Source organism: Nannobrachium achirus, assembly GCF_963921795.1.
Source record: "Nannobrachium achirus genome assembly, chromosome: 2".
In the NCBI taxonomy this organism is placed as follows: Eukaryota; Metazoa; Chordata; class Actinopteri; order Myctophiformes; family Myctophidae; genus Nannobrachium; species Nannobrachium achirus.
Window position 1 is genome coordinate 4,346,258 of NC_137811.1, and position 12,504 is coordinate 4,358,761.

The window sequence follows — 12,504 nt, forward strand, 5'->3', positions numbered from 1 at the left end:
TTAGAGAGGCAGGGGCTGACATTTCTAAAAGGGCCTTTTGGTGGAAAAAAAAAGAAGAAATGCTCGAAAATAGCAGACCTCTAAGCTCACAACGCGTGTGAGCTTGAAGGTCGGCCATTTTCGGTGCTTGATGCCCCACTGAACTAAGCATAATCAAGTCAGTACTGGAGATGTGGCGTAAAGGTGGTTGCACACTGCTGCGTTTTTCGTTGCGAAATGCGTTTTTCAGGGCAAGGAGAGAGAGAGATAGAGAGAGCAAGGGACCGAGTGGTGCGCGAAACGGGCAGCAGTGTGCAAACTTGAGGTTGATTTTTTTATTCACGCTCTCTGAAATTCACTCCGATATTCGGCCCGAAAAACGCAGCAGTGTGCAACCAGCTTAACAGCATGGATTTCCACACAGAGAGGGCAATTCTTTCAACATAAGATGCTGCATTCAAGTTCAGGAGAGTTTGGACAAGGCAATTCTCTTGAATGCTGGCTTCAGGTATGGCATGGAAAGAGGGGGCATTTGCATTTATTCAGCATAGCAGAAACTGCATTCATGGTCTGAAGAGGGCACATTACATTTTAAACCGGCGGGCGGTTATTCGGGGCGCGTGAAGAAGTTGAGAGCCGAGCGGGCGGCAAGAGTTGGATTGTGGTCATCTTTGTAAAAATACAACTTTGCGTCAACCAGTGGTGTAAAGTAGGCCTACATTAAGTAATGCACTTAAGCACAATTTTGAGGTATTTGTACTTTACTTGAGTGTGTCCAATTTGCAATACTTTTACTTGTACTCCAAATATTGTACATTTACTCCACTTCCTTTATTTGAAACCTTTAGTTACTAGTTACTTTGCAGATATACATTATAATATTATAAAACATACATAAACCACTTCAGCCCTTGCGATCTACGAGCTCACAACGCATCGCGGCGCGTTGTGAGCTTGTAGATCTGCCATTTTCAAACATTTTGTATTTTTACTTATGGCACTTTAAGTACATTTTGATGCCAATACTTTCATACTTTTACTCATGCAGAACATTTTGAATTCCGGACTTTTACCTGTAACAGAGTATTTCTACATTGCAGTACTGAAACAACTGAGTACTGTCTCCACCACTGGCGTCAACCGCCGTCCATCTGTAAGGCTCTAAAGCAGGGTTCCCCAATAGGCGGCCCCCGGGCCATTTGCGGCCCGCGGGGCTTACTGTCTGGCCCCCAACAACCCCAGTAATAATGGTGGTATAAGAGCAGCAACAACACTAGTATATCGCTGTATCTCCAAATTTGTACGTTCTTTCACAAAGCAAAGCCCTGCTTCATCATACAAGGCTGTCGCACAAAAGTAGTGAAAACAGCAGATCGGCTGTTTTCACTAGTTTAAATAATTTTTAAAATAATAAATGCAGAGGCGTTGTGTGCTTATAGATCGGCTGTTCTCACTAGTTTAAATCATTTTTTAAAATGATAAATGCAAAACGAATGGTTTTGGACATAGGCCTACAAGATTTTCACCCCGACAACGACGATATCTGAACTGTCGCTGGAGTAGCGGGAGCGCCACTGTCGCTCCCCCGCTGCAATGTTGTGGCCCTCGGCTTGGTACACTCGACATAATTCGGCCCTTGGGGAAAACTAATTGGGGAACCCTGCTCTAAAGAAAAAGTTGGTAACAAAAAAAAAGAAGGAAGAGGATAAAACGGGCGGTTAACTTACGGATGTCCATCGGGCTGATGTCCAGCATGCGGCTGACGCTGCTGCCCGCCAGGCTGGACACGCACAGCGCCGCCCGGTGGAGGGTCCTCTGCTCCTCCGCCGTGTGCTCCACGGTGCACCACCACCGAGAGACGCGGGACGAGTACGAGCACTCTGTCGTCGACGCGTTGGCCTCCAGCCTGGAGGAGAGAGGAAGACACGATAGTTATGATGTATACCGGGCGCGTCGAGCGTCACGTCAAGGTCAACGCTGGGAACGCCCCCGTTTTAATTAATGAAGGGTGCTCCACTGCCGACGTCAACATCAGCGTCGGACGCTCAAATTCGCCCCGGTTCATTTTTTGACGCCGTCCGACGCCGGCACGACGCTGTCATTTTGGTGGAGCCCTAGCCTTAGCCCTATTCACAGCCCGCCCACTCAGCAACTTCCTGGTGCTGAAGTCACGTTTTGAAGGGACCCTGCTAAAAGCCCACAGCGTTAACACAGAAATCGCAAATTTAATGCAATTTCCGAATAGTGAAGTATAAAATACGGCTAGCATGATCAAGAACACAAGATAGTAAAAGGCACAAAGCTTTATAATTTACTTTACCGTTCGAAATAATGATTTGTTGGCTTTAAGTCCATTTCTGTGTTATTTTACCCTTCAAAGCTCCAAGCCCCCAAGGGGGTCCCCCAAATTATTTGGGGGGTCCCCCAGACTGCAAGAGCCGTGGACTCTCTGCGTCCCGTCTGAAGACGGGTCTGATGACCCGTCTGATGCTGCGTCAGTGCTTAAATAGCGGTCAAGACGCAGCTTTGCGTTCAGGACGGAGCTGCCGCGGCTTCTCGGTTTCAATCACGTCTTTGCGTCTTCTAGACGCGAAACCGCGGCTCAAGACGCGATTCTCGGTTTCAATCACGTCTTTTAACCTCAAAGACGCGGCTTGGACACTACAATCGCGTCTTTGATCTCAAAGACGGCTTGGAATCGCGTCTGGCTGGAACTCGGTGTGGCCGCTGAGGAGACATGTAACCCGCAAAGTCTGCTGTGTGCTGTCCTTGCATCTATTAGATACATTTTAGTATTATTTATTGTCAATGGAACATGCTATAATACAGTATCTGGCTTAAAGTCCTGTTCGCAATGTGGTGTTAGGGGAGTTTCTCACCTGAACTGAGTCAGTGGGTCCCTAGACATGAAAAATCACTGAGGTGCTCGTCCGCCATAGTGCCACGAATGGCGCAATGGCCAAATCAAATATGGCTGCCATCGGCTATGATGAAAATCCAACTTTTCTGTTTCTGGGTGTATAGGCACATGTAATACCTCTATTTGGACTACTTGTGGTGTGGGGAATTCATTTCTGATATTGTTTTGACCATTTTGGGTGATTTGGACCTCAAAAGGTCATGGTCAAGGTAATTTTGCTATTCCGAAGACCGTGGGCCATAACTTGGCCATTGTTAGGAGTAAAAACAGGTGCAGTAGGTCTAAATCAACTAATGCTGACATGTATAATTCATTTCTGACATTGTTTTGACCATTAAGGATCATCTTGTCTTTGAAATATCAATGTCAATGCCATTTCTCAAAAACGATTTTGTTCATTACTTGCACTTTTATAGTATTTTTTGTAAGTTTGTTACTATTTTATAGTAAGTTTGTTTTGTTTATAACAAAAGACATACTAGTGAGAAATACAACAAGTAAACATCCACATTTAACTTTAAAGGGGGGTTTAAAATGGGTGTTTAAATGAGCAAATAAGACTATTTACGAATAAAAGTGACAAATACAATTACACAACAAAATCACACACAAAATTAAATATCAATTTCCCTCAAAGTGCACCATATTATGATTGTGTGCATGCAAGTTAGTATGAGGTGTTTTTACAGGATGGATTTGTCATTGTTCCATGGCAAAATATGATGCACAGAACTCCATCAGTGTCGAGTGTCTTGCTTCAGACATGGCAGGAGTGTACTAAAGTCAAAGTGCTCCTTCCATCCATCAGAGCTTGACATTGACTTTTTGAGGCAGTTGTCCTTTGGACAAGTATATTTCCCATTCACTTGTCCGGGGTCAAAAGTCACTTGTCCGGATAAAAATGTCATACATTGAAATAATAACAAAAGGACGGCTAATGACCCCCCTTGTCCCTCCACTCCATAGTATGGGCACTTGTCCCGGACAACAGGACAAGCCTTTATGTCATGCCATGTTCCATGTTCCATTGGTTCTAGTCTTTCCTCAGGTTCCTTGGCTGTTGCAAGCAGGTGGCAAGAAATGCGCTAGAAAGGTGCCTTGTTGGTCTCAGCAGTTGTATTTCTCTGCTACCAATACTGTGTCTTGTTCTGTCAAGGTCTTTGCCTCCAAAGTTTGTAGATATTGTACTCGGTCAGAAGCCATAACTGCATGTTTAATCCTCACCTGGCCAATGCAGTCATCTCCTGTCTATAAGGCATATGTGCCTTGATCACTGTCTTGGCTAGTGGTGCTCCAAGATGAGACTGCTTGATGCAGTGGAAGTGAGTCTAACCAGTGCCATACTGCTGCCAGCTCTCCTTCATCCCCAGTGCTTGGAAATATGGGGTGTAGTATAGCAGTAATGTGAAGGAGACAACAACTCTCTGGGGTCCGCTCATAGTTCTGACATCCCATTATTCTGACCATTAGGTTAGTGAAGGTTAGGGATAGGCTTAGTTATAATGGAGGCTGTACAGACACCAGGTGTCAGCCTCCCCAATCCTATTCAAGATGTCTGCGATCTCTTCTCCACTAGCGACATCATCAACAGAGACAACAGCTGATAATGGTAAATGGACTGCATTTACAGTATATAGCGCTCTTCTCCAAAGCGCTGTACAATGTATTTCACATTCACCCATTAACACACACATTCACACATACATTCACACCATGAAACCATGCAAGGTGCTCATCTGGAGCAGTTAGGGGTTCAGTGTCTTGCTTAAGGATACTTCAACAAATAAGCAGGAGGAGCCAGAAATCGACCCTGGAACCTTCAGATTCCAAAGCAGCCGTTCTACCTACATCTCCACAAGCTTGAATGGACACCACATTCCGAACACACAGCTGGAGAGCTGTTTGTTCTCCTCAGACAACCAGAATTTGTAAAGTTGATGAGGGATGGGTGTGTCTGTCGACTCTGTTATCTCTGATGATAATGAGTGGCTCCCTGCAAAAGGGGCTGGAGGTGAAGAGATCCCAAAGATTGAACTAGATTGAGGAGGCTGTCACCAAGCTGCTGGTACATGTGGAGTCAACTGGCCCTATTATAACTAAACCTACCCATAACCCTAACCTAATGGAGGGAATAATGGGTCGCCAGGATTATGAGTGGACCCCAGAGAGTTATCGTAGTGATACTTCCAAGCACTGGGGATTAAGTAGATCTGGTAGCAGTATGGCACTAGGTGTGCAGCGGCACATGCTTCTACAGCATCAAGCATCTTGGAGCACCACTAGCCAAGACAGTGATCAGGGGACATATGCCTTGGAAACTGGAGATGACTGGGGACTAAGCATGCAGCTATGGCTTCTGACCGAATACAATATCTAACAAACTTTGGAGAGGCAAAGACCTTGACAGAACAAGACACAGCATTGGTAGCAGAGAAGTACAACTGCTGAGACCAACAAGGCACCTCTTGCCACCTGCTTGCAACAGCCAAGGAACCTGAGGAAAGACTACAACCAATGGAACATGAATGGATGCAAGGAACACTTCGACACTCGAGGATATGGCTGCCTTGCTGATGGATATCGGTGCATCATATTTTGCCATGGAACAATGGCAAATACATCCTGTAAAACACATCATACTATCTTGGATGCACACAATCACAATAAGGTGCACTTTGAGGGAAATTGTTATTTAATTTTGTGTGTGATTTTGTTTTTTATTTGTCACTTTTATTCGTAAATAGTCTTATTTGCTCATTTAAACACCCATTTAAAAACCCCCTTTAAAGTTAAATGTGGAAGTTTACTTGTTGTATTTCTCACTAGTATGTCTTTTGTTATAAACAAAACAAACTTACTATAAAATAGTAACAAACTTACAAAAAATACTATAAAAGTGCAAGTAATGAACAAAATCGTTTTTGAGAAATGGCATTGACATTGATATTTCAAAGACAAGATGATCCTTAATGGTCAAAACAATGTCAGAAATGAATTATACATGTCAGCATTAGTTGATTTAGACCTACTGCACCTGTTTTTACTCCTAACAATGGCCAAGTTATGGCCCACGGTCTTCGGAATAGCAAAATTACCTTGACCATGACCTTTTGAGGTCCAAATCACCCAAAATGGTCAAAACAATATCAGAAATGAATTCCCCACACCACAAGTAGTCCAAATAGAGGTATTACATGTGCCTATACACCCAGAAACAGAAAAGTTGGATTTTCATCATAGCCGATGGCAGCCATATTTGATTTGGCCATTGCGCCATTCGTGGCACTATGGCGGACGAGCACCTCAGTGATTTTTCATGTCTAGGGACCCACTGACTCAGTTCAGGTGAGAAACTCCCCTAACACCAAATTGCGAACAGGACTTTAAGCCAGATACTGTATTATAGCATGTTCCATTGACAATAAATAATACTAAAATGTATCTAATAGATGCAAGGACAGCACACAGCAGACTTTGCGGGTTACATGTCTCCTCAGCGGCCACACCGAGTTCCAGCCAGACGCGATTCCAAGCCCCGTCTTTGAGATCAAAGACGCGATTGTAGTGTCCAAGCCGCGTCTTTGAGGTTAAAAGACGTGATTGAAACCGAGAATCGCGTCTTGAGCCGCGGTTTCGCGTCTAGAAGACGCAAAGACGTGATTGAAACCGAGAAGCCGCGGCAGCTCCGTCCTGAACGCAAAGCTGCGTCTTGACCGCTATTTAAGCACTGACGCAGCATCAGACGGGTCATCAGACCCGTCTTCAGACGGGACGCAGAGAGTCCACGGCTGTCTCTCCCCCCAGATGATTAACTTAAAGGACAACTCCTCCCTAAAACACTTCTAGGCTCATTTTCCTACTTATATTGATCCCAAATGCCCCTGTTGTCCAGTTTCCCCAGCAGAACCCAGCAGCGCTCATAGCATAGAGTGGAGCCTATAAGCCTATCGCTTTTACACTATTTGTTGTGTTCAAAAGCGATTTTCTTTTTCATTAATGTGTTTAGTTGCCATTACAAACACATCCATGCCTTGGTTGTCCAACACAAGCCACCACAATCTCATAAGTAATGTTTTGGGGTGAACATTCGGCACAGGTGCCAATCAAAGTGACTGTACTGGCCAATCACAGGGCATCTTTTCCGGGACTTGGCAAAACACATAAGAGAATAACATCTGTTTCTCAGAGTGTGAGGGCTTGTGCGGGACAACAATGACATGGATGTGTGTGTAATGACTGAGTGGGACTGAGTTACTAGTGCCCAAGGTGGAGGGGCCCTAGTAACTTAGCTATTGAAAAATAGCAGATATACAAGCTCACAGCGCAGCACAGAGTGCCGCGCTGCAAACTTGTAGATCTGCAATTTTTGAAAAGTCGTGAAAATGTGTGCAAATCTTTGAATATATGCATTTTTTAAGCGAACATTTGTAACTCAAATTTTGCTTCTGGGGGGTCCCTGGAACTTTGAGATGGGGGTCCGTGGCCAAATACATATCATTTTGGGGGTCCTTCACATGAAAATGTTTGAGCACCACTGACTTGGAAACATAGGTTTCTTGCAGACATTTTCACGATTTTTCAAAAATAGCAGATCTACAAGCTCACAGCGCGGCACTCGGTGCCGCGCTGCGAGCTTGTATATGTGCTATTTTTCAATAGTTAACATTCATGGGGGGCCCGCAGTGAATCCTTGTACCCAGGGCCCAGAATGTGGTGTGACATTTTCAGGAAAAGAGTAGTAAATACAGAAGGGTTGAAACGGTATGTTTGGTTCACACTGGTTGTGATGGGCCGGTCTGAGTGCATCTCTCCACTCCGACATGTCTCCTTTAGGAACATGTCTCCATTCCGACACTAACCCTATCTCTAACCCTAACCCTAAACCTTAGGCCCATGGGAGTGTCACCACTCCGACAATAAGAAGTCAATTTCGGAGTGGCGACATGTCGGAATGGAGAGAGCCTCCCGGCCGGTCTGGATGGCCAAGATGCCAAGGCCGGATTCATGTCCCAGTCGTCCAGCCCTGAAATCGCGATTGGCATTGGACCCAAATACGTGGCAGATCAGCCACACACACCAGGAAGCAGGAAGTTGATGCATGCACGACCTTGTGCCCCTTAAGGAGCCATTTCCCATACTGTCACATAGCTGATGAATACCAGCAGGGCCACACATGTATTTAAGTCCTGCAGTGAAAGTGCAACAGGAAATGGGGGTCGAGTCCCATGTTGGAAAGGAGGCACGTCTGATGATGTCTATTGTGTGAAGGGTGATTAATTTCCTACACTGAGAATTTAAACATTCAAGTACACCCTCTGTTAGTGGACATTGATGTTTCGTTGCATCTACAGTCTACCCTTACCAAAAAGTAGTATACTTACGTATACTCTGAGTATACTTGTTATGAACTAAGTATACTTTGTCTAAACTAATACTTTGGTAAGTATACTTTTCTGTTTACTTAAAATGTACTATCAGGAATATACTTAACAAAAGTATACTTAGTTTATACTGACGAGTACACAGCAAAAGTTTAAGTATACTTTTCCTTCATTTCAAGTGCAGCCTATATTCTATAGTACTGTGTTCTTATACAGTATCTGGCTTGTGGGTGTATACTTGTATATTTCTCACACTGGCTGCTTGAGGTAGTTGCCCTACACTGTGCACCTGTAGTGCTTATGCTTGAGGTATACTAGATTTATACTTGAACTGCACTATTTTCATACATGAAGTATACCATTTATATACTCCAAACATACTATGCGTGAACTTAATGTACACTACTCTTTTACTTGCAGTGTACTTGAATTGCACTTTTCTTATACTTGAGGGGTACCATATTTATTTACACAAAATGTATATACTACAAACATACTATGCGTGAACTTAATGTACACTACTCTTTTATTTGCAGTGTACTTGAATTGCACTTTTCTTATACTTGAGGTATACTATGGTCATACTTCAACTGCACTACTTTTAAACTTGCACCATACCGGTTATATACTCTAAACATACTGTGCGTGAACTTAATGGACACTACTCTTTTACCTGCAGTGTACTTGAATTGCACTTTTCTTATACTTGAAGAATACCAGTTATAGACACAAACCATACTGTGCGTGAACTTAATGGACACTACTCTTTTACTTGCAGTGTACTTGAATTGCACTTTTCTTATACTTGAGGTGTACCATGTATTTTCACAAAACATACTATGTGTGAACGTAATGTACACTACTCTTTTACTTGCAGGGTACTTGAATTGCACTTTAATTATGCATGACGTATACTACGATTGTACTTGAAATGCACTATTATATACTCCAAACATACTATGCGTGAACTTAATGTACACTTGCAGTGTAATTGAATTGCACTTTTATTATACTAGAGGTATACCATTTATACACAAAACATATTATGTGTGAACTTAATGTACACTACTCTTTTACTTACAGGGTACTTAAATTGCACTTTTCTTATACTTGACGTATACTACATTTATACTTGAATTTCACTACTTTTAAACTTGAATTGCACTTTTCTTATACATGAGGTATACTATGGTCATACTTCAACTGCACTACTTTTAAACTTGCAACATACCAGTTATATACTCTAAACATACTGTGCGTGAACTTAATGGACACTACTCTTTTACCTGCAGTGTACTTGAATTGCACTTTTCTTATACTTGAAGAATACCAGTTATATACTCAAACCATACTGTGCGTGAACTTAATGGACACTACTCTTTTACTTGCATTGTACTTGAATTGCACGTTTCTTATACTTGACGTATACTACGTTTATATTTGAACTGCACTATTTTCATACTTGAGGTATACCATTTATATACTACAAACATACTATGCTTGAACTTAATGTACACTACTCTTGTATTTGCAGTGTACTTGAATTGCACTTTTCTTATACGTGAGGTATACTATGGTCATACTTCAACTGCACTACTTTTAAACTTGCAACATACCAGTTATATACTCTAAACATACTGTGGGTGAACTTAATGGACACTACTCTTTTACCTGCAGTGTACTTGAATTGCACTTTTCTTATACTTGAAGAATATCAGTTATATACTCAAACCATACTGTGCGTGAACTTAATGGACACTACTCTTTTACTTGCATTGTACTTGAATTGCACGTTTCTTATACTTGACGTATACTACGTTTATATTTGAACTGCACTATTTTCATACTTGAGGTATACCATTTATATACTACAAACATACTATGCTTGAACTTAATGTACACTACTCTTGTATTTGCAGTGTACTTGAATTGCACTTTTCTTATAATTGAAGTATACTATGGTCATACTTCAACTGCACTACTTTTAAACTTTCACCATACCGGTTATATACTCTAAACATACTGTGCGTGAACTTACTGGACACTACTCTTTTACCTGCAGTGTACTTGAATTGCACTTTTCTTATACTTAAAGAATACCAGTTATATACTCAAACCATACTGTGCGTGAACTTAATGGACACTACTCTTTTACTTGCATTGTACTTGAATTGTACGTTTCTTATACTTGACGTATACTACGTTTATATTTGAACTGCACTATTTTCAGACTTGAGGTATACCATTTATATACTCCAAACATACTATGCGTGAGCTTAATGTACACTACTCTTTTATTTGCAGTGTACTTGAATTGCATTTTTCTTATACTTGACGTATACTACATTTATACTTGAATTTCACTACTTTTAAACTTGAATTGCACTTTTCTTATACGTGAGGTATACTATGGTCATACTTCAACTGCACTACCTTTAAACTTGCACCATACCAGTTATATACTCTAAACATACTGTGTGTGAACTTAATGGACACTACTCTTTTACCTGCAGTGTACTTGAATTGCACTTTTCTTATACTTGAAGAATAGCAGTTATATACTCAAACCATACTGTGCGTGAACTTAATGGACACTACTCTTTTACTTGCAGGGTACTTGAATTGCACTTTAATTATGCATGACGTATACTACGATTGTACTTGAAATGCACTATTATATACTCCAAACATACTATGCGTGAACTTAATGTACACTTGCAGTGTAATTGAATTGCACTTTTATTATACTAGAGGTATACCATTTATACACAAAACATATTATGTGTGAACTTAATGTACACTACTCTTTTACTTACAGGGTACTTAAATTGCACTTTTCTTATACTTGACGTATACTACATTTATACTTGAATTTCACTACTTTTAAACTTGAATTGCACTTTTCTTATACATGAGGTATACTATGGTCATACTTCAACTGCACTACTTTTAAACTTGCAACATACCAGTTATATACTCTAAACATACTGTGCGTGAACTTAATGGACACTACTCTTTTACCTGCAGTGTACTTGAATTGCACTTTTCTTATACTTGAAGAATACCAGTTATATACTCAAACCATACTGTGCGTGAACTTAATGGACACTACTCTTTTACTTGCATTGTACTTGAATTGCACGTTTCTTATACTTGACGTATACTACGTTTATATTTGAACTGCACTATTTTCATACTTGAGGTATACCATTTATATACTACAAACATACTATGCTTGAACTTAATGTACACTACTCTTGTATTTGCAGTGTACTTGAATTGCACTTTTCTTATACGTGAGGTATACTATGGTCATACTTCAACTGCACTACTTTTAAACTTGCAACATACCAGTTATATACTCTAAACATACTGTGGGTGAACTTAATGGACACTACTCTTTTACCTGCAGTGTACTTGAATTGCACTTTTCTTATACTTGAAGAATATCAGTTATATACTCAAACCATACTGTGCGTGAACTTAATGGACACTACTCTTTTACTTGCATTGTACTTGAATTGCACGTTTCTTATACTTGACGTATACTACGTTTATATTTGAACTGCACTATTTTCATACTTGAGGTATACCATTTATATACTACAAACATACTATGCTTGAACTTAATGTACACTACTCTTGTATTTGCAGTGTACTTGAATTGCACTTTTCTTATAATTGAAGTATACTATGGTCATACTTCAACTGCACTACTTTTAAACTTTCACCATACCGGTTATATACTCTAAACATACTGTGCGTGAACTTACTGGACACTACTCTTTTACCTGCAGTGTACTTGAATTGCACTTTTCTTATACTTAAAGAATACCAGTTATATACTCAAACCATACTGTGCGTGAACTTAATGGACACTACTCTTTTACTTGCATTGTACTTGAATTGTACGTTTCTTATACTTGACGTATACTACGTTTATATTTGAACTGCACTATTTTCAGACTTGAGGTATACCATTTATATACTCCAAACATACTATGCGTGAGCTTAATGTACACTACTCTTTTATTTGCAGTGTACTTGAATTGCATTTTTCTTATACTTGACGTATACTACATTTATACTTGAATGTCACTACTTTTAAACTTGAATTGCACTTTTCTTATACATGAGGTATACTATGGTCATACGTCAACTGCACTACCTTTAAACTTGCACCATACCAGTTATATACTCTAAACATACTGTGTGTGAACTTAA

At 40.7% G+C, this 12,504-nt stretch overlaps 1 protein-coding gene across 3 annotated transcripts in view; it reads right to left on the bottom strand.

Moving 5' to 3' along the window:
- The window catches only part of il6r (interleukin 6 receptor), a 75,861-nt gene that overhangs the window by 26,082 nt on the left and 37,275 nt on the right, over positions 1-12,504 (bottom strand). For all 3 annotated transcript variants that reach the window (XM_080753198.1, XM_080753199.1, XM_080753197.1), the window contains exon 6: positions 1,707-1,885. In XM_080753198.1, the coding sequence (XP_080609324.1) occupies positions 1,707-1,885 (179 nt within the window). The remainder of the gene's footprint in view (positions 1-1,706; positions 1,886-12,504) is intronic.